Source organism: Tiliqua scincoides, chromosome 2, assembly GCF_035046505.1.
Source record: "Tiliqua scincoides isolate rTilSci1 chromosome 2, rTilSci1.hap2, whole genome shotgun sequence".
NCBI classification, from domain to species: domain Eukaryota; kingdom Metazoa; phylum Chordata; class Lepidosauria; order Squamata; family Scincidae; genus Tiliqua; species Tiliqua scincoides.
Genome location: NC_089822.1, coordinates 95,375,734 through 95,402,328, shown reverse-complemented (window position 1 = coordinate 95,402,328; position 26,595 = coordinate 95,375,734). Strand labels below are relative to the sequence as shown.

The window sequence follows — 26,595 nt, the reverse complement described above, 5'->3', positions numbered from 1 at the left end:
GCAGTCCGCTCCGCCTCTGGGCCGCCCTCGCTCCAGCGGGGAGGTGCTGCGGATCTTCGTCGAAGGGGAGGAGGGAGGCAGAGCCCGGGGAGTAGCCCGCGGGCATCGGGGGCGGCGGCGGCGGCGGCCGCCGCCCCTTACAGCCCAATCCCATGCGTGTCTACTCAGAAGTAAGTATCATTAAAGTCAATAGGGCTTACTCCCAATTAAATGCGGATGGGATTGCAGCCTGACAGCCCAATTCTAGGCGCATCTACTTGAAAGTAAGTCCCATTGTCTTCAGTGGGGCTTACTCTTAGGAAAGTGTGCATAGGATCGCAGCCTTAGAGCTCAACCCTCTGCATGTCTGCTCAGAACTAAGTCCCATTAGAGTCAATGAGACTTACTCCCAAGAAAGTGTGGCTAGGATTGGGCTGTTAGTTTGACTTTCTGCTAGGAAGCTGCTGCTGCCTGGTTGGTTCGCACGTGCATGTTCATAACTTCTTTACACCTGATTGCTTGGGGTTTGGCAACTGACAGCCCAATCCTATCCATACTTTCCTGGGAGTAAGCCCCATTGACTCTAATGGGACTTACTTCTGAGTAGACATGCATAGGATTGGGCTGTGAGTTCCTGGCTGGAGCAGGCGTTTGCACCATCCACAAGTGTCAGTCAGTCATCCCTTGATGTGATGAGAGACTTTTTCAAGTTAGATGAGGGGCTCTGGGGCAGAACACCTGCTTTGAGTGTAGAAGGTGCCATATCCCAGCTGTGGCATCTCTGGGTAGGACTGGGAAAGAAAGACACCTGCCGGAAACCCTAGAAACCATGTTAGCTAACACTAAACTAAGCCAGTCCAAGGGTCTGAGAGCTCAGCCCTATCCAAATTTCTAGCACCAGTGCAGCCCTGAGGTAACTATTTGTTACCTTGAGGAGGCCTCTGTGACTGTGCTCCACTGTGTGAATGCCCCATTGGCATGGCTGCATCAGTGCTGGCAAGTTGGATAGGATTGGGCTCTGATTCACTGAGGCTGCAATCGTTTCCACACTTACCTGGGAGGAAGCCCCACTGACTATCATGGAACTTACTTCTCAGTAGACATGCATAGGATTGGGCCTGTAGGCAGCATGATATGATTCCCTAGAAAGATGTTCCTTTGTTTCCTTCAAAAAGCACCTGTGGAGGGCCCAACCTGGACAGAGGCCCCGTCTGGCGGCAGAAACAATCCTTTGCTCCTGTATTGATTCCCCAACTTAGGGCCAAATTCTATTCAATTTTCCAGTGCCAGTGCAGCTGTGCCAATGGGGTGTGCACTGCACCCTGTGGTGGTGAGTCAGAGGCCTCCTCAAGGTATGCAAACATTTGTTCCTTTCCCCCCTGGGGTTGCATTGTGGCTGCACCAGTGCTGAAAAGTTGGATAGGATTGGGCCCTTAAATCCCTCTCACACCTGCTGTTTGCTCCCTTAAAATGAGAGGGGCTCTGGAGCCATATCCTGTGAGGCTAGAAGCCTTTCTCCTTGACCTCAGATGTATAAAGACAGCAATAGGCTGTGGTTATTCAGTGGTGAGCAGTGGGCACGCTTACTGTTTCTCATATTTGCATTTTGTTGAGCTAAGTTCCCACTCACCCATGTTATCATGAGGATAAGTCACTTTAAAAAAAAAAGACAGTCTCCATATCCTTATATAGAACTTGTCAGAAATTCAACAGGTGTCATTTGTGTAATCATTGCTGCCTGCTAAAAAAAAAGAAAAGACCTTGTTTTTACTGTGTAGGGAAGCCAAAGCGCACAGTAATAAGGGTGCCTTGCATTTCTACTGGTCATATCGTTTTTTTAGAGATGCAGCTCCTCCTTCTATTTGTTTTAATAGAAATTTTCTCCCCCATACTGTGTCCCTGATACTGTCTGGAATGCTTGCAATGGCTTTAAAACCCAAATGTGAACATGCAATAATAAATGTTCTTCTTCCTCCTGAAAATACAAAAGATAATAATGAAAGAGAAAACATGCAATTCACCTGTGGTCCTATACCCACTTGCCCTCTGGAAGTAGGTTTCATTGAATATAGTGGGACTCAGAGCCCAATCTTATGTATGCCTACTCAGAAGTAAGTCCCATTATAGTCAATGGGGCTTACTCCCATGGAAGTGTGGCTAGGATTGTACCCTTATTTCTGGATACCTGGGTATTGTGCTGTTAAAAAAAATGATGGTTGTATTAGTATCCATGTCAGGTTTCTAGCCTGTTGTAACTTGTTGAGTGAGTTTGTTCATAATAATACATTCCCAAGCCTTCTCCCTCTATGGATTTTTGGTGGGTTGTTGAGTTGCATTCTGCAACTTAACAGTGCAATCTTGGCAGCTGTGTAAAGGTGTTGCGACTGTGATCTTCTCAGAGGTAGCCAGGGTCATTTTTAGCAAAAAGATCAAGGGGAAAAAACTTGTGGCATTTCCAACATGGAAGTCAGTGGATTCCACTGAGTGGAAATAGGCAGAGGTTAGCCACATTAATTAAATTCAGTGTTGGAACCCCTGACCATATCAAATGGAAAATGGAGTGGATTTGCATATGTACTGTGGCTGCAATCTTAACCACACTTTCCCATTGAACAAAATAGGACTTACTTCTGAGTAGACCTGTTTAGGATTGTGCCCTGTATCTTCTAACTGACAGGAGAATTGACTATTTGTGAACATGTGCAGAATGCTATTCCCTCAAGTGGCAACCTGTTTCTGTTTACCACAAGGTAATCTAGTAGGTGCTGCAAAGAGTAAAAAAAAAAAAAAAGATTTAAATTGACAGGTTCCAGTATAGGAATATTTAAGCAATGTCTGTTCTTCATGAGAAGAAGATGGCCTGCTTAAAATCATTGTTTTGCTCCAAAGTTCATGTCTGGGTTCTCTTAAAAAAGGGACAAAAAGCATTGTTTGTCATGGTTTCACTGTAAATTACCGTTACTTTGGTTTTACATTGAAGAGCAGGATGTCCAATGTTCTAAATAAACAGCTTAGAATAAATTAGTACCTATCTGCAATTTTCCTGCATCCTGTGGAAACAGTTTGGGTGTGCTTGGAGGTACAATAAGTTATTTCAGGGTGGCGGGGGAGTTACAGCAAAATACAGTAGCATGGCATGGACATTTTATTTAAGAAGTGTGGTTGCATATTGGAGGGCATGGAAAAGAACATTTTCAATTTCAACACTATCCAATTTTCCAGTGCCGGTGCAGCTGTGCCAGTGGGGCATGTGCTGCATCCTGTGGTGGGGAGGCAGTCAGAGAGACCTCCTCAAGGTATGGGAGCATTTGTTCCCTTACCTCAGGGTTGCATTGCAGTGGCATCTGTGCTGGAAAGTTGGATAGGATTGGGCCCTAAGGTGGCAGCTGAAGGTATAGCCATAGGTATTGCCTGAAAAACATACCAGGGACTGGATGGAAGCTCAAGGGGCAAAGATCACAGTGGGCTTTTTTTGTGCGTACTGTATTTACTTTCTACATTTATATACTATTTTTCACCTTGGTCAATACCCCAAGGCAGTTTATAATACTGAAAACAAATAAAAGAGTTATGGGAGATACTTGGGAAGTTGGGGGAGGATCTGCCCCAACAGTGTTATGCAAGGTCAGGAGCCATTTTAATCTTGTGGACTTTGAATACTAAGCAGTAATAAATACTTAACACGGCAGTTGATTTCTATAAAGTCATTTTTCAGATTTTCCTTCCTTTCCCTTTTTCTTACAGCCAACTGAAAATTGTCTCCAGCAGATTTCTTTCATTTGTTCTCTTTACAAAAAAATTTTTCTCGTTGGATAATTGGAACATGTCGTGCAATACTACAATGAAAGAGAAGCGATTCCTGTTCACTTCTGAATCTGTTGCTGAAGGACACTCAGGTAATACTTCCTTTTAACAAAGTCTTCCTTTGCTGTAGCTAGATGAATGCAAAACAGAGCTTTTTCAACTGCCTCTCTTGAAGGTCAAACTGAATGTTAACAGGAAGCCAGCATTTAGTCCTTCTGTTCTGGTTTTTTAAAATAGTAAATAGCAGCTGGCTTAGATTTCCCATGGCTTTTGTGGGGAGGGGGCTCTAATTCTTTCTCTCAGTGTGTTTGCAGTGGGGATCATTCATTCTCTATTTGTCAAGAAAAAAGCTCTCGTTGCCAGGAATGGACAGGAGCAAGTTCTAGTAAAGATGACTTTGGGCCCAGTTCTATCCAACTTTCCAGCACTGATGCAGCTGTGCTTGTTGTGTTTGATCTGTGATGAATCCTCTTGATGCATAAAATGGGGTGATCCTAATAATCTGGAAAAAAAATTTCAGGAAACATGTTTCAGCCCTCCACAGTTTTTGTGAATCAGAAAAAATGGTAGGGACTGCATTTTCTTGGTTTTGTTTTTTGTTGTTATTTTGTTATGTTTTGAGATCCCACTTCTGGCCAATGGTGTGTAAATGCACCTGTGGTAAAGCACCCCCAATGGTGTCACCCAGGGCAGTCCGTTTCCCTCGGACCCCCTAGTGACACTGTTGTCTCAGGAAGTGTTTTTTTGGGTCAGCTATAGGAGAGCCTGTAGGATGCCTGGAGAGGAGGATACATAATGCTCTAACAGTCACCAGTGTGTGCCTGAATTTTTCAGCCTTCAGCACAGTAATTTCCAGGGTTGGGAATTTGAATTTCGTGACTTGAACTCAAGTCGCAAAAATGTGTGCATTTTGCTGACTTGTTGATTCACGTGCATGGAAGACTCTAGCACCAGTGGACACGGGTTGCACCACCTCCCTCTCACAAGAAAAACCTCTTGCATTCATCTGGGAAGCCGTTTTTGCGTGTGCGAGCTCTAATACCAGCAGCTAGAAGGGTTTGCTATGTTCAGAGATGTGCTGGGGGCGGTGGATCGAGAGGGTTAACTTTTTGTTTTCACTCCAAAAAATTGGCAGGGTCTCATGATGTTGCACGTGCTGCTTTTTCTGCAAAATGTTACAATTTTACTTGGGTTTTGCACAGAACCCAGACAGCGAGGCACTTCCGCTGGTCCTCTGATGCATCCATTGGCCAAAGGTTGTGTGTCTGCTGCATCCATTGGCTGAAGGATGCTTCTCCTGGAGAGGGAGGGGGCGAACAGGGCAAGAGCAGGTTTTTTTTCCCCATATGGACAAGTGGGTTTGCAAGCAGAAAGAGGGGTGCAAGAGGTGGGGAGAAGCAGGGGGAGGCATGTTCTGTTTCGTTCTGCACACCAGCCTAAGGTGGGGTGGTGGGGCTGTGGGGGAATGTTTAAAGGGAACATTGAGACACACCTACAGCCCAGCGCAGCTCTGTTTCCCTCCGCAGAGCTGTGGCAGGCTTTTTCTTGCTCACTTGCTAGGCTCATGCACTGTTGCTGCCCCACGCCTGGGATGCACCCTTGCTCCCTGCCATGTCCATGGAGTGAAGGGGGGTTTCCTTTGCTGCTGCTGGGGTGAGATCATAAGAACATAAGAACAGCCCCACTGGATCAGGCCAGAGGCCCATCTAGTCCAGCTTCCTGTATCTCACAGCGGCCCACCAAATGCCCCAGGGAACACACCAGATAACAAGAGACCTCATCCTGGTGCCCTCCCTTGCATCTGGCATTCTGACATAACCCATTTCTAAAATCAGGAGGTTGCGCATACACATCATGGCTTGTACCCCGTAATGGATTTTTCCTCCAGAAACTTGTCCAATCCCCTTTTAAAGGCATCTAGGGTAGACGCCAGCACCACATCCTGTGGCAAGGAGTTCCACAGACCGACCACACGCTGAGTAAAGAAATATTTTCTTTTGTCTGTCCTAACCCGCCCAACACTCAATTTTAGTGGATGTCCCCTGGTTCTGGTATTATGTGAGAGTGTAAAGAGCATCTCCCTATCCACTCTGTCCATCCCCTACATAATTTTGTATGTCTCAATCATGTCCCCCCTCAGGCGTCTCTTTTCTAGGCTGAAGAGGCCCAAACGCCGTAGCCTTTCCTCATAAGGAAGGTGCCCCAGCCCCGTAATCATCTTAGTCGCTCTCTTTTGCACCTTTTCCATTTCCACTATGTCTTTTTTGAGATGCGGCGACCAGAACTGGACACAATACTGCAGGTGTGGCCTTACCATAGATTTGTACAACGGCATTATAATACTAGCTGTTTTGTTCTCAATACCCTTCCTAATGATCCCAAGCATAGAATTGGCCTTCTTCACTGCCGCCGCACATTGTGTCGACACTTTCATCGACCTGTCCACCACCACCCCAAGATCACGCTCCTGATCTGTCACAGACAGCTCAGAACCCATCAGCCTATATCTAAAGTTTTGATTTTTTGCCCCAATGTGCATGACTTTACACTTACTGACATTGAAGCGCATCTGCCATTTTGCTGCCCATTCTGCCAGTCTGGAGAGATCCTTCTGGAGCTCCTCACAATCACTTCTGGTCTTCACCACTTGGAAAATTTTGGTGTCGTCTGCAAACTTAGCCACTTCACTGCTCAACCCTGTCTCCAGGTCATTTATGAAGAGGTTGAAAAGCACCGGTCCCAGGACAGATCCTTGGGGCACACCGCTTTTCACCTCTCTCCATTGTGAAAATTGCCCATTGACACCCACTCTCTGCTTCCTGGCCTCCAACCAGTTCTCAATCCATGAGAGGACCTGTCCTCTAATTCCCTGACTGTGGAGTTTTTTCAGTAGCCTTAGGTGAGGGACCGTGTCAAATGCCTTCTGAAAGTCCAGATATATAATGTCCACGGGTTCTCCCAAATCCACATGCCTATTGACCTTTTCAAAGAATTCTATAAGGTTCGTGAGGCAAGACTTACCCTTACAGAAGCCATGCTGACTCTCCCTAAGCAAGGCCTGTTCATCTATGTGTTTTGAGATCCTATCTTTGATGAGGCATTCCACCATCTTACCCGGTATGGATGTTAGGCTGACCGGCCTATAGTTTCCCGGGTCCCCCCTCTTTCCCTTTTTAAAAATAGGCATGACATTTGCTATCCTCCAATCTTCTGGCACCGTGGCCGTTTTGAGGGACAAGTTGCATACCTTAGTCAAGAGATCTGCAACTTCATTCTTCAATTCCTTAATAACTCTTGGGTGGATGCCATCAGGGCCCGGTGACTTATTGATCTTTAATTTATCAATGAGGTCTGAAACATCTTCTCTTTTAACCTCTATCTGACTTAACTCCTCGGTCAGGAGGGGCTGTTCGGGCAGCGGTATCTGCCCGAGGTCTTCTGCTGTGAAGACAGATGCAAAGAACTCATTTAATTTCTCTGCCATCTCTAAGTCTCCTTTTATCTCCCCTTTCCCTCCCTCACCATCCAGAGGGCCAACCGCTTCTCTGGCGGGTTTCCTGCTTCTAACATATTTGAAGAAGCTTTTATTATTCCCCTTAATGTTGCTGGCCATGCGTTCCTCATAGTCTCGCTTGGCCTCCCGTATCAACTTCTTACATTTCTTTTGCCACAATTTATGTTCCTTTTTATTCTCCTCATTAGGGCAAGACTTCCATTTATGGAAGGAAGCTTCCTTGCCCTTCACAGCCTCTCTAACTTGGCTGGTTAGCCATGCGGGCACTCTCCTGGATTTAGTGGAACCCTTCTTTCTTTGCGGTATACACCTCTGCTGGGCCTCTATTACTGTTGTTTTAAGCAGCCTCCATGACTATGGAGAGATTGGACTCTTTTTACCCTCCCTTTCAACCTCCTTCTAACCAGCCTCCTCATTTGGGGGAAGTCTGCCCGTCGGAAGTCAAGGGTTTTTGTTAGAGATTTGCCTGGTATTCTTCCCCCAACGTGCATGTCAAAATGGATCGCAGCATGATCACTGTTCCCCAATGGCTCAGTAACGTTTACATCTCTAACCAGGTCCTGCATACCGCACAATATTAAATCCAGAGTCACCTGTCCTCTGGTGGGCTCCGTGACTAGCTGCTCTAAGCCACAGTCATTTAGCACGTCAAGAAATCCGGTTTCCTTATCGTGACCAGAACACAAATTGACCCAGTCAATATGAGGATAATTGAAGTCCCCCATGATTACAACCCTGTCCCTCCTTGTCACCTCCCTGATCTGTTTCCTCATTTCAAGGTCCCCATCCGATTTCTGGTCTGGAGGATGATAGCACGCCCCCAGTATTGCATCGCTGCACAAGCCTGGTAATTTAACCCACAGAGATTCTACAGTGGAGTCAGACCCACCTTCAATCTCTACTTTGCTGGATTCTATCCCTTCCTTAACATAAAGGGCCACCCCACCTCCAACACGCCCCTGCCTGTCCCTCCTGTAGAGTTTATAGCCCGGGATTGCGGTATCCCACTGATTCTCTGCATTCCACCAGGTTTCCGTTATGCCCACTATGTCAATGTTCTCCCTTGTCACCAGACATTCCAGTTCTCCCACCTTTGCTCGTAGACTTCGGGCATTCGCATAAAAGCATTTGTACACGGAATGCCCTAGGATGGGCTGCTTATTCGCTCCTTTGTCCCCGCATCCTCTCATTGTGCCAAACTGTCTATCACATCCCATCACGCTACCTTTGCCAATTTCTTCTCCTACCCTGCCTTTGTCTTGTTGTTCTCTAACCTCCCCATCCTCATCCCATAGGGATGAGGAGTCCCGAACCGGATGCCCCTCGGCTCCTGTCGGCCTTCCCCTAGAGGGCCATGAAGATCATGAAGGGGAAAGGAAGGTTTGGGTGCATTCCATGCTGCTGCCAGGCATTGGGGTGGGTGGGGACGGTGGGGAATGTTGAAACGCATCCCCGAAGTGTGTACACCGCCCAGCAGCAGCCCTGTTTCCCTCTGTGGGCTTTTTAAAGGGGGGGTGACTTGACTCAGTCCTATCGAGTTGCAAAAGGGTGACTCTGTTATGACTCGTTTTGGAGTAGAGTCGCAGGGGGCGGTGTCTCTAGACTCAACTCGAGTCATGCCAGGCTGGGTTTTCCCATCCCTGATAATTTCTTTACATAATCACATCCTAGTTGCCTACTGCAGATGTCTGATGGAAGGATATAGAATTGTGTTTGCCCCCCTTCAACCTGCCTGATGTCTGTGCACTGAAAAGGATATCTGCATGCCCTGTCAGGACAAAGAGCCTGAGCTATGAATTGCGACCCACAGTTTTGGAAGCACTGCCTTAGAAAATGCCACCCATCCATGCACACACACAGCTGCATGTTTGCTGTTTAGCTTCCTTTTGGAAACTGAAGCCAAAATGTTAATGAAACTTGTGCATTGGGCTAAATTCCTATGCAGAGTTAGTCTGTCAGTAATTGTCATAGAGTGCCACTCCAACAGGGTGTCTCTTGCTCTTGTTATAGCTAGGGTTATTCTTACAAATTTGGAGAATTTCATGACCCATAGAAAATATGGCTGCTTCATGTGTTTTTTTTTCTAGATAAAATGTGCGATCAGATCAGCGATGCTGTTCTCGATGCCCATATCAAGGTTGATCCAGATGCCAAAGTCGCTTGTGGTAAGCCTTATTTATGAACTGAAAGACGAGAAACAGAATCACAAAATACAGAGGCTCATGCTTTGAGTTTTGCTAGAACCTTTGCAGGTGATTGTTTTAGAATACATAAAAAACACGTGTTTCTGGGTTGTTTGAAGAGAAAGGGCTAACAGTAGAATTATTCTACGACTTAATCAACTAAAGCTTGATCTAAATCTAACAAGGCTTGCAGCATTACTCAGACTGAATGCCACAGTGACCCATGCTCTAGTGACATCTAGATTAGATTACTGTAACACAGGGCTGCCTCTGAAGACGGTCTTGAAACAGCAACTGGTGCAGAATGTGGCCGCCCCTGTGGTTGCTGCAGCTTGTTGGTTTAACTCAGTCGGACCATTGCTTCTGTGGCTATACCAGCTGCCAGTTCATTTCTGGGCTCAATTCAAAGTGCTAGTTTTGACTTTGAAAGCCCTTTACGGCTTGCGTATTCGAGGGACCGCCTTTGTCCATATAATCCTATTCATCTTCTCAGGTCATCTGAGGTGCCCTTTTGATGGTGCCGCCACCAGTATAGGTGAGGAGTGGCGGCAGCTAGAAGTAGGGCCTTCTTGGCGGTGGTGTTCACTTATAGAACTCCTTTCCCCTGGAATTAAAAACAGCTCCCCCTCTTTTGTCGGGCCTCAAGACCTTCTTATTTAGGAAGGTTTTGACTGATACTAGGGGCTGACCCTTTTAAAGTGATATATTTTAATAAAAGTGATCCTGGGAGTTTGCTTTGTTTCAATGTTTTAATTGTTTTTCTAAGATTTATGTTTTTCATAGTTAGCTGCCTTGAACTCCCTTTAGGAGAAAGGGGATAAAAATGCTGCAAATAAACAAACAAACAAATAAAATGCTGAATCCAAATACTTAACTCCAAATACTTGCTTGAAAAAAATTCACCTTCCTTTACTTGCAGATGTGTCTTATAAAATAGATTTCATTATTTCTTTAAAAAGGTGCCACAGCAGAAAAAGCTCTGCAGTGCACTGTGCTGGAAATAGTAACTGCAAAGGGAGTACTCAGAGCAGAACCTCATCAGATAACTCAAAAGTACAAGGGAGCTCACATATGTCTTTGATGGTTTTAAAAAACAACCCCCTCCCCCCAAAAAATCTTTGGTACATAGTAGTCTATAATTAACTTTGTTGCACTGCCTGTGTTTATGCAGAATGTGTGGCCAAAACTGGGATGATCTTGTTGTGTGGTGAAATTACTTCTAAAGCAGTTGTCGATTACCAGCAAGTTGTGAGAGATACAGTCAAGAAGATTGGGTATGATGACTCTTCCAAAGGTGGGTTGTGTGCTTACCAAAATGACTGCCATAGTGGCTCTACCGAAGCCACTAGCTTCCTCTGAAACACGTTCATCCAGATTGTGTCTGGTCGACAGGGCCAGTAAGTGGTATGCTCTGACATATGAACTGGTTTGAGGGCTGACTGGTAGGTTATGTCTACCTGAAGTGTAAGGAGCGCTGGTACTCTGCGACTCTTTGGAGCAGAGCATGCATATGTAAGCCCTCGTGAGGTGGCTTGCCAAATGCTGCCAATGATGTGTTGGCCTCTGCTTCTCCCCCTCTCCATTGCTCTAGCTCAGCACTCTGCTCCCCTCCGCATCTCCTCTTCCTCTCTTTCCCCCATGTCCTCTTCTAATCCAGGGAGTGGAAGGAGAGTGAGGGGAAGGAGGAGTAGCAGCAGTGGAGGCAAGTAGGTGGATAGAGATGGGCATGCCTACCAATCTGCCATTTGTGGGGCTTAGCACTGGCCAAGTGTTGGAGTTAGCCCAGCGCCAGCAGATGCTGGGCAAGTGCTGGGGGGGGGGATAGCTGGTTCTCTATCAGCTGGCTATAGTCGCCCGAACCACTGGGTGGCAAAGAGGTAGGTAGGAGCGGGAGGAGGCTGTGAGGAGGTGTTCTGGGGGTGGGTGGAGGTGGGGGGAGGGTTGGGAGAGGTATGGTGGAGGGAGGAAGTGAGGTGGGAAGAGGGTGGGACCCGTGGAGCTCAGCTTCACCGAATTCTGAGCTCCATGTTGGGCCACAAGGCCTGACTTGGAGCTCTTTGATTCTGTGCCAGTCCAAGGGTTGCCACAGAATCAAGTAGCCCCATTGCAGGGCTACTTTCCTCACCCAGGGGAAGGGGATGAACATCTCCTTCTCCCAAGGAGCTGCCAGCAGCTGCCTGGTTGTACGTTGGATGCCATGCTAGCCATTTTCAGTGCCGCAACAGCCCCACGCTCCATGCAGCTCAGGATTGGGCTGTCAATTGGCCTCATGGATGAGTTGGCACTGTGGGTCTTCCTGTTGTGAGCCTTGTCAGATACTTATTTTGGGCATCCACAAGAGTGATATCTAAGGGTACGTGCATGAGAAAGTGGGCAGAATCAGAGGTACACATCCCTAACACTTAAGGAAATGGTAAAAACTGCCTTATGTGATGATTTTGTGGAGAGGGCCATATATAATTTGGCCCATCCTCTTCAGTCATCTGAGAGGGCCCTTCTGGATTTGCCACCACTGATAGAAGTTAGGGAGATGGCGGCTAGAAATAGGCCCTTCTTGATAGTGGCAGTTACTTCTGGTAGTGGATTTCTCTCTCCTTTTGCATTAAGAAATTCTCCCTCTCTAGAAGCCTTCTGGCGAGGTCTAAAGACTTTCTACTTTCAAAAAGCTTTCTGACCTCAGCAAGGTATCTTTTAGTGGTATGTCTGCTGTTTTTATGGGTGGCTTTACTAATTATTGTGGCTGTTTGGATGATTGATTGCCACTGGTTGGTTTTAATATTGTATTATACGTTTTTTAAAATATTTCCTTGTTATTTATTATGTATTTTATAGTTTTTACCGTAGATACTCGCCTATAAGGTGAGAAATTTCTGTCAATAAATTAAGCATAGATTGTCTCCTTGTCTTATCTGTGGGGTCAGGGTGATTCAAGCAGCCAGGAGAAGCTTTAATAGTGCCTGCAGACGGTCTGTGAAACGTCTGAGGAACATTTTGAGTGATTGCAGACAGCTTACAAACAGGCAACTTTGTTTACATTTGTCCGAAGCTCCCTTGTAGAGTCTTCCGAGCATGCTTGTTAACTCCAAACCCAGAAGTGCCTCATAAATGACAGTAACCGTATAAAAAGTTGTCTGGCAGCAAGTGAAGCAGGGTGTTGGGCTGAGGTAAGTTGTTTATGTTGCTTTCTATTGGTGCTGCCCTTGTTTTGGATGGTTTTTAAAATTGCGTATGCTTTTCTGCAGTTTCAAACCTGGATCTTTTTTTTAAGCATTTCAAGGCAATGTTCACTTCTGCTGCTTTAGGGGAGGTGGCATACAGAACTACATACTGCACCTTGTTAATGTCTTCAAAAACAGTGGCATGGCTCAGATTCATTCCCCCCTTTCAAACAGGCTTCAGGGCAAACAGGCTCTGTGGCTCCTCCTCACAAACACCATTCCCCAAGTTTTAGCCTGACTTATCTGAGGGTTGTGGAACATTCCATGCTTTTAGGCTGAAAACCTGCCCTTGACTTATCTGTGAGATCACCTTATAGGCGACTGTCTGCGGCATATTGTATGTTTGCCTTGGATGCCCTTAGGGAGGAAAGGTGGGAATCTAATAAATAAATACATATACGTAATATTAACTTCACAGGATTAGATTACAAGACTTGCACTGTGCTGGTAGCCCTGGAACAGCAGTGTCATGAAATCAAGCAGGCCATCTCCTGTGGAAAGGGTGATGATGACATTGGCGCTGGAGACCAAGTAATTTTTCTTTTCCTAAAGCATCTCAGGCTGAGATAATGGGAAGTGGGAAGCAGACAGCACAGGAGATAACGATAGGAGGGCAAACAAAACAAAAACCGATGAGATGAGCATGACTGCGATGGGGGGGATTTATGAACCATGGATAACTGAAACCATGGAAGCTGAGTCCGCAGATATAGGGGGTGACAGAGGTTCATAAGCAAAAAATTCAGGGCCCTGCCACAAGAAACATACATCCTAAATTTCAGTATTGTACTAGGAGAAGCAAAATGGGGGAGGAAGAGGTCTCTCTCGCTCAGTCCTGTCTACACTGTCAAAGCATGGACTCTCTTGAGCTACAACCCTTTCCACATTCTTAGGGTGTAGTGAGACCTGACAGCAGCCAGGTTGTGTTGAACCTCTACAAAGTGGAGCAATGGGGAACATTATAGTCCGGCATGGAAAGGCAGGAGAGAGGAGCTGTTCTGTGCAGCATGCCCCTGCACATAGCTTTTAAAAAAATCTATTTTTTCATCATGATGGTGCTTCATGACCAGAATTAGCTCCCAAAGTAAGAAAAATTGCTTATTCAAAAAGAGTTTGGGGAGGTGGGGGGTGATTTTCGTCCTCCCTTCCTGCCTGCCCATGGGTTGTACTAAGGATTCCCCCTGACCCCCAAATCCTTGCTTTGTAGAAACGTGGTAGCAACTTGATTCTCACATGGGAATCTGACACGGTCACCTGTAGCTTAGGCTTGGTTTCACTTCAAGTTTTGAAGGACAAGAGACAAGTTGCATCATGTCGGTATTCCAGAAGAGTATTTCAGGCTGCCATGGGGCGTTATGGTTTACTATATTTACTATACTACAGGTGAGGGTATCCATGAGGGATCTGTTCTCAGACCCTCTGTGGATACCAAAAACCATGGTTAAGCAAACTTGTGGTTTTCGGCCCTTTAAATCCTCTGGCAGCGACTGGAGCAGAGCTCTAGTCTCCTTTGGAAGGTTCAGAATGAGTCAAATACATGGCTATAAAATCTGCAGATAAACAAACTCCACCTGTAAATGGTTTGATTTATAGGAAATATTTGTAGCCATTTGAACATGGCAGGAATATAAAGTCTATGTAAGAAACCAATGCATTTATTGTAATATCTGTGTGAATTCTACTGCAGGGCTTGATGTTTGGTTATGCGACTGATGAAAATGATGAGTGCATGCCCTTAACTATCCTGCTTGCACACAAACTTAATGCAAAAATCAAATCTCTGGAAAGAAATGGAACTTTGCCTTGGCTTAGACCAGATGGGAAAACACAGGTTGGTAAACAGCACGATCAAATACACAAGCGTAGCTATGGTCCTGAAAATCATATGAATACTCATGTTGCATGGGAATAATCAGGACTTAGGGACAGTTCAAATGCTATGGTCTTCCTAGGTGCACCGCTGAAGCCATTCAGAAGCCAAAATATTGTAAACAGTTTAATTTTTGTTTGAAACTTGTCATGCGAAAACTATTTCTGAACTGTTCCTACTCCAGACAGTGTAAACAAGCGATAGGAGGAATTGCCAACTTGAACATTGATTTATTTTTGCTACGCAAACTGCTTTGTGAACTTTTTTTTTTATTGACAAGTGGAATAAAAATATTTGTAATTATATTATCATGTCCCATGGAAAAAAAACTGCAACAAAACAAAACAGCATGTCAGATGAGGCTAGGCTGACATTCTAGTTTTCTACAAAGGATAATTTTAAAAAAATGAAAGTGAGGAAGCAGCCAGACCTGCAAACTGCCCCCTATCTGCTGCCAAAGTAGTATAGTCCATTTGATCTTGCCAGTTGCATAGTGGAAATTAGCTCTACCCTTGGAGGATTGAATTCATCTACTGCAGTGGTTCCCAGCCTTCAGGAGCCCGTGGACCACTGAGACAAAATAATAATAATAATACAGGTATTTCTATACCGCCTTTCTTGGTCCTCAGATTTCTCCTTAGACTTTATTCAAGGCGGTTTATATAGGCAGGCAATTTAAATCCCCATAGGGATTTTTACAGTTTGAAAGAAGGTTTCTATCTTTCAAGAAACCACAACATTCAGATGTTTCTTTCTTGATCTGGTTGCACATTCTGGCCTCCATCCTCTCACACTCAGAGCAGATGGAATAACTCGGCTCAGCTTGTCAGCTGCTTCAAGGTCGCACGGTGCCAGTGGCCTCGAACTGGCGACCTTTGGATGTTATCTTCAGGCAAATGGAGGCTCAACCCACTAGACCAGACCTCCTGCCTGGAACTGGAAAAATTGGAACTGGTGAGGACCACATCCAATCAGGGCCTCCAAGAGGAATTTTATTACGGGGTAAAATGTTTATTTTGGGCCCCTTCCCAAAGGGGAAAGGGAGGACATGAAACAGAGTTAGGGAGGGTGGCGACAGGGCTGGGGAGGGGAAAAACAGGGCAGGAGGAGGGTTGAACAGCACGAAGAGTTTTTGGAGCCCTGATCTACTGTACTTCCCAATGTGGAGCCCAGGTCTACCTGCCCACACAGTGTCAGCAGATAGATACAGTAATACAGAAAACCAAACAGACTCCTAAATCTCTAAAAAAAATTTTAAATGTAGAAAATCATTGCAGAAAATTAGATCATATTTAGGCTCACACTAGAATGGAAAGTGTCCTGTGTGAACCAAAATGTACTTCTGCAGCAACTGTAGTTCCACAGCTATGTCCTTGATATACTCCTTCATGGTAAGCAGATCTGCAGGCCAGTTTCCTCCCAGAGTTGACACTGTGCTAAGGAGTGACATGTATGCATTCCTTGGCCCAGCATGTATGGCTTGCAGCAGCCACAGCTGCCATGCACCCCACATCCCATGTGGGCAGTAAGTCCTGGTGAGATTGGAAAATATAAGATCCCAGGAAACTTTTGGGAAGCCTCCTTTTGCCTCCTTTTTGAACCTGGGCCCAGGTACAAATTACCCTCTGTACCCCCTCTCATGGGCCATGCATGCAACTCCCAGCCCTTCACACAAAAAATACAATTAAATTTGTAATAATTAGAGATTTATTAGATGCATTATTTATAGTGAGGATTTGTGGGTTGCTGCTTTTGTTGCTGGCTGTGGGCAGTTCATTCTCCGCCCTCTCTGGTGGTCCATGGGGGAACACACTGGAAGCGATTAAAGGTAATCTTTTTTTTCTGAGGCTTCGTGGACCACTTCTCAGGGTCTCATGGACCACTTGTGGTCAGGTTGGGAACCGGTGATCTACTATTCGCTTTATCAAAGCCCTTGCGGAACAGGTTCTTATACATCTTGCACAGGTGCTTGCCTTTGGGCCAGCCTAGTGGTTACTTCAGATACAAATTTCATTTGTTAAACATAATCCCAGCTTGCTGGTGGTTCAAGTCCCATGGGTGCTACTTGGCCTTTTTGTTCTTGTCAATTTAGACCAGGGGTGTCCAAACCCCAGCCCGGGGGCCAGATGCAGCCCACAGTGAGCCTCTATCCAGCCTGCGGCCAGCCTCTCATCCCCTGAAAGCCTCTGGCCCACCAGACTGAACGTGACCAGAGCTGTGTTCTGATTGCACCTGAAGGCTGTTCTGAGGGCCGGAGAGGCTGAGTGAATGAGCCCGCTCATTCATTTATTCATTCATCTAAGTTCCATCTCTTATTTATTTAAATTTTATATTTAAATTTTTTTCCAGCCCTCAGCGCAGCGCCAGATATTTCATGCGGCCCTCTGGCCAAAAAGTTTGGAGACCTCTGATTTAGACCAACATGTTTAAATTTCTGCTTACATTTATCCACTACCATATCTTCTACAGCAGTGGTTCACAAACTTTTTAGTACTGGGACCACTTTTTAAAATGACCCTCTATTGGAACCCACCTAGTTTAACGAGACTTTAAAAAGCGATCTAGAAAGAAACAATAATTTTATTTATTTATTTACAAGTATTTATATATTTATTTGCAAAAAAATTGATCAATTTCTTGTAATGAAGCAGCCCTAATAAATAGCTTAAAGGCTTAAGGGGCTTAGTTATGTGTCCCCTCCTTCACCTGACCTCACTACCTGTCATTGACTGACTTAGAAAAAAACACACCAGAAAAAAAGATAAACATTATCTCCTTATATGCACACAACCTTGCGAACTGCAGGAGCTTGGCTCTTGGCAGAGCAGTAAGCAGCTATTTGATTTTTGAGTAACCTCAGGCAATATCAATAGCTTGAGGCAATATCTTATCTTTCCTTCACCTTTGTTTTGATTGGAGGCTCTGCAGGTCCCACCAGAAATTGGGTCCTGACCTACAGGCATACACGTACCAATAAAAATGCTGGCATAAACTGATCCCCTAGTAAACAACCCCTTTCCACTGTTGTGCCTGCTGGGTAGCTGCTTCTGGTAAGTTATTTATGACTGTTATGGCTTCTGCAGGGATCACCTCCAGATAAATTAATTCTTCAGCAGTGCTCCCTTGAGAGGCCTCCGTCACTGAAGTGAGGGCTCAAGTTTGCTTTCCATGCCTGGTTGTTCTTAAAATATGCATCACATGCTGTCTGACTTGTGCAAAGCTACTCAATGAGTTTCATGATGAGTTTGAATCTGAATCTGAGCTTCCCACATCCAAACAGAATGTTCTTAGATGCTCTTCCCCACCCTAAGTGACAAGATGTCCACAAGCCTTCAGGGTTTCATTTCCTTTGAATGGAGGAGGCAGCTTGATCTTTCTGTGAACTATTTGTTAATATGGCAGCAGATTATAATAAAAGCTAACAGACTTCTACAGCAGCTCGCTAGCAGCTAATCCTGCATCAGATACCTGAAGAGCAAATGTAGATCCCCCTCAGCCCTCAAGCTGGGCCCATGAGAGAGAGGTAAAACGGGGTAATTTGTACCTGGGCCTAGGGTCCGAAAGGGGGCCCAGGAGCCGAAGGAGAGGGCCCAGAAATTCCCAAGGATCATATTTTCCAATCTCAACTGAACTCATTTCCCATGTGGGATGCTGGGGGCTTCCACGAAACAAAAGCACTGGACTGAGGAATGCATACATGACACTCCTAAACACAGCGTCAAATCTGGGAGCTACCAACAGTAGCTCTTTGGTTTGTGGATCCACTTACCACAGAAGAAGTGTCTAGGAGCTCAGGGACACAACTAAGGACATAATCCTAACTAGATCTACTCAGAAGTAAGTCTTATTTTGTTCAATGGGGCATACCCTCAGGAAAGTGTGGTTACGATTGCAGCCTAAGTGACTACAGCTGCAGATGTAAGTTTTGGTCCATGCAGGACACTTTCCATTCTAGTGTGAGCCTAAGTATGATGATGCCAATTTTCCATAGTGATTTTCTATATTTAAAATATTTTAGAAAGACTTAAAGAGTGTGTTTGGTTTTCCATATTGCCATATCTAGTTGTTGATGCCACATGGATAGGTAGACCTGGGCTCCGTCTGCACAGGGAAGCCCAGTAGACCTGGGCTCCCAAGACTTTTCTGGCTGTCACCAACACCCCCCATCCTGTTTTGCCCTCTTCCTACCCCTGTTCTGCCAGTTCTCATCACCACCATCCCCAACTCTGTTTTACTCCTCTCTCTCTTGGGAGGGGGTCCAAAAGAAACTTTGCGCTCCCTGATAAAATTCCTCTCTGAGGCCCTGCCCTCAAGGCCATTTCCAGTCCAGCTAAATCTGCAGCTCTCTGTCTGACTGCCAAATTCAAACTTTCACATCCACTGGCAGAAAGCTGACTTCATCAGACTCCACCTTGCAGAGGAATTGCCCTGTCAGATAGTCAGCTCTAACCATTGTCCTCTATTGAGACAATATCATCCTATTAGGAAGACATCAGGTTAACAAAGGATGAACAACTCTCTCTTGGCACATCAGGATACTATTCTTGAAACAATATTCTAAGTCAGAAGTTCCCAAAGTGTACGTTGCAGTGCCTTAGGGCAGCCATTTTCAACCACTGTGCTGTGGCACACTAGTGTGCCACGAGTGGTCCACAGGTGTGCCACAGGAATTTGGGGGAAGATCATTTATTAGTAAGGTCAACGGGGATGTGAGCCCCCACTGGCAGCATGGTGTGCCTTGTCAATTGTCAAAAACCTGGTGGTGTGCCTTGACAATTTTATTGCCTTGTCAGTATGCCACGAGATGAAAAAGGTTGAAAATCACTGCCTTAGGGTGTCATGGCACACTTATAGGGGCACCTCAGGTTGCCCCAGTGGCCTTTCCTTCCTGTTCTTCTGGATGCCGCCATCTTGAATCTCACAAAATCTTGCAAGATCTGGATGCCACCATCTTGGGTCTTGCAAGATTTCTTGAGATCTAAGACAGCCATGTTTGGCTGAGCTGGGAAGAAGAGGCTGCAGCAGCTCCATGACCCAGGTAAAGCTTGAGAACCACTGTTCAAAATTGTCTGTATCCACAAATCCATGTGTCACATACTGAAAATGTAGGCTGCAGTGCTAACTGCACTTACCAATTAAAAAAAGTGCTACTGGAATTTTGATGGGGTTGACCTCTGAGTAAAAATGATCTCTGAGTAAAAATATTTTGGATCAGGCAGCAAGAAAATAACTGATCATTGAACAGACCAGCATAAAATGTTTGAGCATTAAACAAACAAACAAAAATCAGTAAATTAGACTTGTTCAAGAAGGGCTTGTGAAAACCAACAACTGAATAAGTGACTGTAGAAATGTTGAAGTTTAATCTGATTCCCTATTGCTGATTTTTTTTTTTTTTAGGTCACAATGGAATACAAAGAAATTGGTGGTGCAGTGGAACCAATCCGTGTGCACACTTTGGTTATTTCTGTACATCATGCTCCTGGGGTGTCATTAGAGCAAATGCAGAAAGAGCTGATGGATAAGGTTGTGAAGGAAGTGGTTCCAGCAAAATACCTGGATGAGAACACCGTCTATCACCTCTTGCCAAGTAAAGCTTTTCTAGAAGGTGGTCCAAAGGTACTGCGCTAATAACTGTCAACCCTGCACCTGGAATGGAATTCCTTCCTGGGTTGGGCCAGGATATTTCAATGGTCAACCACAAGGGACTTTGGGGTCTTCATCTTGAAGTCTCACCCCATATTCTTTAAACACAACAATTAAGCTCCATCCTTTCCATCCATGGGCCTTTTTTTTATCAACGCCCTCGTGCGTGTGCCCACACAAACACAAGAAAGGAGCCGGTTGTCAGTGTTCTGCCACACTTCAGTGTGGCCAAGACAAAATGGCATGAAACTATGAAGATAGGCGTAGGCTTGATTCTCAATGACTTGGGTTGCTGGAGACAGGGAGCAAGTTTGGTTGAAGAGGAAAAGAGGGCATTTGTGTAGCACTTTCAAATGTTCAGAATGTTTCGTGTATATGATCTTGCTTCGGCCCATACAACAGTCTTGCAAGATATGTGAGCTTTATCCCCCCCCCCCATGTTGCAGATAGAAGGCTGAGGGGAAATGGTTGGCCTTGAACTAACTAGTGAGTTCTTGGCAAAGGTGATATTTAAACTGGAGTCTTCTTGATTTGTAGCTGAGTTCTCAGAGATACACAACAACCCCCAGAGGCCTTATAGTATGCCTGCCCTCCATGCGCACCATGCACACCCTCCATACACACTACCCTCCATGCACACCATCATCATGAAGGGCAAATGAGAATGATAAAGAGGAGTTTGCTGGTCCTACCTTTTATAAGGAACTGCATACAGTGGTGTAGCTAATTATCTTGGAGCCTGGGGCTGAGCTCACAATGATGTCACTTCTGGTACAAAGTCACACCTGTGGTTTTTTTTAAAGTTAAAAATGAAAAACAAATTTGCCCCCTCACTCTGCTGCCTTCCCCAGCACCAGGCCCCTCCTGCGCACCCCCAAAGTTGCCCACCAGGCCCTCAAAGCAAGGGGCGACGAGCGGCAAGGGAGTGTGTTCACCACAGCCACCTCTTTAAAGAAAAAGCAAATGGAACTGTTTGCAAGAGGTGGTGGTGAACACAGTCCCTTGCCGCTCGTCGCCCCTTGCTCTGCCACCTCCCCCGAGCATCATTCCCCCCCCCCAGCCCCCAGTCACCCACCAAGCCTCTGGAGGCCTTTACTGTATTTGTGATGCTGTTGGGGAAGGGTGCATGCCGGCAGCTGCGTCTTGGCTGCAGCCAGTGTGACGTCCCCCAGACAGGTCGCAAGGCAATTGACCCTCACCTCCCCTTAGCAAAATTGCCTGGAATTGCTATAGGACTGTTCTAACTTTGCCAGGAGCATCAAGAAATCTCAAGGAATTGTTTAAATCTTTACATTTTTAGCCATTGCATGCATTTTCCATTTAACTTAGTGTTGCTAAAATCAAGACAATTTTGTTTCAAGGCATGTGTACAACATGGATATGCCCTGCAGGAAACTCCTGGCTGATGATCATTCCCTGAACAGTGTTGCCTTCAGTAGCCTTTCTCAGATGCAGCTGATATTGTAGGTAACCACCAGGTGGCATCCAGGGATGCCTGCAAAAGTCTCACCTGCTGAATTTTTTTTTATCAGTTTGGGCTTTCCAAACCACCAGAACTTTTGACCAGACCTCATGATGTAGGAATCTACTGTCCATTCCAGCAGCGTATGTTTGGAATTTGGGCAAGAGCTCATGATAAATGGACTCAAACAGGAAGAAAGGAAGTTATTATGTTGGCCTAAACTCTGGAGCTGTGCAAAAAAGAAATAAAAATTAAAGGACTTTTTTTCTTCTTCTGATTTAGCAGGGTCTTTTTAATTTTAATAACTTTTCTTTTACGCCATCCTGAAGTGCCGGTATGCTCTTGCAAACAGACAAAGTTACAGTGATATCTTTTTTTAATTTTTTGAGGGCTTTTAATTTTGTATGTTTAATTTTTTTAATATTAAGATAAGATTATGCCTTTGCACTGCTTCCCTAGAAGACATTTTTCTCTCCTGTATTTTTATTGTACTTAATGCAAAATCATATCAGCAACTCTTGCCGGGCAGCCGCTTCTCCCTAGAACAGGGGTGCTCAATAGGTGGATCGCGATCTACCGGTAGATCGCGAGGCAAAATGAGTAGATCGCGGACCCCTGTCTCTCCAAACTGTTAATATGTCAGTTTCGTCTAGTGACTAGAGGACATATTTAGCTGACACTAAACTGACACTGAAACTGACACTTTAGCTGCTCTTCAGGCATGCAGCAACAAAACTGACTAAACTGACTAGACTCCAGCAGGGGCTCCATACATTAAAGGGGGTGTCTGTCAGACGCTTCCTTCCCCCCTGGTAGATCTCCAGGCCTTGCTGGGTTTCAAAGTAGCTCTCGAGCCAAAAAAGTGTGAGCACCCCTGCCCTAGAAAGTGGGTCTCAAAGCCTGCTGGGATAATGGGCAGTGGAAGTGGTTGCCTGGTGTGAGTTGCTGCTGGTGGAACATGTATGTGATCAGCTTGAAGGATAAGATGCTGCTGCTCAGAACAGAAAGCTCACTGCCGCCAGGGGAAGGCTTTTTGAGAATGCAGTCATCCCGTGGTTTGGAGACCAATGGTATATATCAGTGGACACCAAATACCACAAAAGATGGACCTTTATTTTTACCTTCTTCTTGATATGGCAGAAGTACATTGATGTTGCTACAATCCTGAATAATGAATATGACATGTGTCCAAAAGTCCTGATAAATTTGTGTGTGCGTATATTTATTTATTTAGAGTGATGCTGGCCTGACTGGCAGGAAGATCATTGTGGATACCTATGGTGGCTGGGGAGCCCATGGAGGAGGTGCCTTCTCAGGGAAAGACCCTTCGAAAGTTGATCGTTCTGCAGCGTATGCGGCTCGCTGGGTGGCAAAATCCTTGGTGAAAGCTGGCCTCTGCAGGAGAGTCCTGGTCCAGGTGAGAGACAGCCAGTCCTACCTCTTAGGCAGCATCCTCCGTAAACAGGACTTGTAGCAGTAAGCTTGTGCAGTGGTTAAGACCCTGTGAACTGGGAACCCCTGGTTCAGATTTCAGCTTAGGCCCCGGCAGCCCAATCCTATGCATGTCTACTCAGAAGTAAGTCCCATTAGATTCAATGGAGCTTACACCCAGGAAAGTGTGGATAGGATTGGGCTGTTAGTTCATTGTGCCCTTTCTTTCTTTTCTGATCAGAGGCAACCTTCCAGCATCTTAGGGCCCAATCTTATCTAATTTTCCAGTGCCAATGCAACTGCAGTGGAGCTCCAAGGTAAGCAAGCAAGCATTCCATGACTCTGAGGAGGTCTCCAGGACTGCCCCCCCCACCTCAAAATGCAGTGTATCTTTCGTTGGCACGGCTACATCAGCACTGCAAAGTTGGATAGGATTTTGCCCTTGGGCAGTAATCTGTTTCAGCCCTGGTCTCATTTTTAACAGGAGATGTTAAGAATTGAACAGGTATGCAAAGGTTCTTATACATCAAATGTATATACTCTTTAATTTTTTAAAAATTTCCTTGTACCAAAGAAGAGCCGAAAAGGGAATACATTGAGAATGTTACCCTTGAGCTTTCAGCAGTTTCATTACTTCCTTGTAGTCACCTTTAAGATTGAGACTATATATTTCTGGGCAGAAGAAAAGCACTGGGCTGTATCACCCAGCAGGATAATGTAGTAATGGCCTAACAGCCTGTCCTTCTGATAAATGACCTGCAAGAGATCCCAAGCTGTGTTGAACGATCTTTTCTTATTAACTAAAATGCTCATTAGCTGCAATGACTTTCTATGTACTGTATGCCTCAGCTTTCTTATGCCATTGGGTTGAGTCACCCTCTGGCCATCTCCGTGTTTCACTACGGCACTTCGGACAGATCGGAAGAAGAGCTGCTTCATATTGTTCAGAAGAATTTTGATCTTCGCCTTGGGCCCATCATAAGGTCTGTTTGACTTGAATGGATTTAGGGATACAGTGTAGTGGTCTGCCTTTGCATCAGCGATGTGCAGAACTCCAATATGAGCCACACACACATGCACATTCCCAAGACAGAAATGGCAAGACCTACTCAGTCCAAGAGGTTATGCAGACAGCTGCCCAGGGTGTCTTGGGGCTCCCCAAGTCAATTGAGAAAATCTTGGGAAATGCAGTTTTCTTGTCCACCCAGGCACTTGGGATAAGATGAACTGAAATGTTAGGGCAATTGAACTGCCTTGTGTCCACATTCCATACCAGTGAATGGAGTGGTAGTGCCTTCCTTTCATACCATTCACATAGATCAGTGGTCTTCAAACTGGAGTCTGCTGTGCACTGAAAAGAGCCTCCCGATGTGACCAGAGCTTACCATTCCACCTGGGAGGCTGCCATTGTTGCTGCCAATCTTGCCCCCCCCTTGCTTTCCCCAGCCATGTCTGCCAGGAAATCCTAGTGCAGAGCCTGCTGGGGTGGCAAAATGTGGAAGTGGCTGGGTGGAGCAAACATGGTGGGAGATAGGCAGCGACAATGGCAGCCTCCCCTGCAGAACAGTAAGCCCCATTTGTGCAGGGGAGAGATTAGTGAGGGTGCCAGATCTGGCCCACTAAAAGTAAGTAGAAAGTGAATCACCTGCCTCCTTAGCTTGCTCCAGACATGGTTTCTTCAAAGATAGAAGTACAGGACTCCTGTTTGAGTTGGAGGAACTGCATGAACAAAGGAGCTCCTTCACACATGCAGTCCCTTTAAATCAAATCCAAAGTCCTCCAATTCTGCAACTGAACAAAATGCCCAAGAGCATAGTAAATGGCCGCTTTCCTTTTTTTTTTTTTTGTAGTTGTGGAGAGGTGATGGAATCGGGAGGCATTCTGGGTTCCACCACCACTGGTAAAAGGAATGTGCAGGACAGGGACACCTCTCTGTAGCCAGTAGTTCCAGTTATTGTATTCCATTCCCAGTTCTGATATTGTAAAGGAGATGGGAATGGAGAAATGTGGCTGGAACAACAGGCTGAGGGAAGGCACAGTGTGGGAGGAGGGGAGGCTCAGTGCACACATTTGATTTCACATCGTCTCAGGGAAGTTTCCTTCCTATTAAACCTTACACTGGGACTTTCCTGAAGTGAAATATATGGGGAAAACAAAGAGAGTAAGGGGAACTCAGTCAGCACAGATGGACACATGAGATGGAACACAGGACTGTTGCATTTTAGTTCGGCCTTCAGAGAAACTAGAAAAAGAGTTGACACATTTTAGAATTAGCTAGAAGTTGATTACATCTTTCTGGAGAACTCAGACCCATAATTCTGATCTTGCTGACTCAGAACTGGACAAAGCCCTTTGTAGTATTATAAGTAATAATCTATAATAGAAGTATTTGGTAATAATTATAAATCTGTATTTTGCTGATTTTGGGAAAATTTATAAAAGTACAAAACTTTCAGTGCAACCCTACACATACTTACTCAGAAGTAAGACCAGTTGGGACCAGTAAGGTTTACTCCCTGGCAAGTGTTATACGACTGCAGCCTAAATCTCAAAACTGTTTTTGTTTGCTTGTAGGGAGCTGAAGCTGAAGAGTCCCATTTATCAACAGACTGCATGCTATGGACATTTCGGAAGAGAAGAATTTACGTGGGAGCAACCTAAAAAGTTGGTTTATTAGAGTTATTTTGACAGATAGGTTTTAAAGAATATAAATTGACGTGGCAGAAGAACAAATGTTGAAGCTACTACAAATAATGCATATTATAAATTGTCCCAAATATAATCATTCCATTTGGTTCTCAAGTCTAAGTGGTTGTATTATATTTAGCAGCAAAAGAGCAACTGCCTATATTCATCCCCAAACAGGGTCCCTCCGACTGGCTGTCATTGGCTTTTTAAATTGTGAGACCCTCTTGGAAGAGAACTTACCTTTTCATTCCTTTTCCTATTAACAGCTTTGAAAACTTTTTTTGTTGAGAAGCAGAATAAACATGTGATGAATAAGAATAAAATAGTAATACTTGTTTACTAAATGTGTGATAATTGAATGTATGCATTCTGTATAGTATATTCCTGTGAAGTAGTGGTTCCCAAACTGTGTGCTGTGGCAACTAAAGGTGCTGTGGTGAACTCACAGGGCCACCATAGGATGTTCCTGGGAGCTTCTTTCTGGCTCTCCTGGATGTCATGCGATCCAAGATGGTGGCACCCATCTTCCTGGCTCTCCAAGATGGCAGCTCTCCAAGATGGTGCCACCTGGGACAGCTGGGAAGAAGAGGCTGCCACGAATGAATGGTGTTATGACCATGGTAAGTTTGGGAACCAGGAGCAATTGTTTGGAGGCCCTCCCTCTGCTACGGGCCCCCCTGCTCACCAGGACAAACTGTGGGCTGGGGCCAATGGTGTGTGGCACAAGGCACGCCCTTCTGGAAGTAGGTGTCGATGACACACTGATGTTGTCTTGTCACTGTCAACTGCTTCTGGAGTGG

The 26,595-nt window shown here is 45.3% G+C and overlaps 1 protein-coding gene across 1 annotated transcript; it reads left to right on the top strand.

The window, feature by feature from the left end:
- Nucleotides 1-121: 121 nt before the first annotated feature.
- LOC136640025 (S-adenosylmethionine synthase-like) lies at nt 122-26,071 on the top strand. Its single transcript, XM_066614824.1, has 10 exons — nt 122-170; nt 3,724-3,875; nt 9,385-9,462; nt 10,652-10,774; nt 13,117-13,229; nt 14,386-14,529; nt 19,969-20,187; nt 22,911-23,093; nt 23,957-24,090; nt 25,682-26,071. Exons 2-10 carry the CDS (start codon nt 3,803-3,805, stop codon nt 25,782-25,784), a joined length of 1,170 nt encoding a protein of 389 aa, XP_066470921.1. The 5' UTR covers nt 122-170; nt 3,724-3,802; the 3' UTR covers nt 25,785-26,071.
- The last annotated feature ends 524 nt before the right edge of the window (nt 26,072-26,595 follow it).

What these genes read in the sequence shown, in the direction of transcription:
- LOC136640025 (XM_066614824.1), top strand. Translation starts at nt 3,803, where the DNA reads ATGTCGTGCAATACTACAATGAAAGAGAAGCGATTCCTGTTCACTTCT. An exon ending in AGATGCCAAAGTCGCTTGTG is followed by an intron (nt 9,463 to 10,651) that starts GTAAGCCTTATT and finishes GTGTTTATGCAG; the next exon opens with AATGTGTGGCCAAAACTGGG. An exon ending in TTCTAGAAGGTGGTCCAAAG is followed by an intron (nt 20,188 to 22,910) that starts GTACTGCGCTAA and finishes TTATTTATTTAG; the next exon opens with AGTGATGCTGGCCTGACTGG.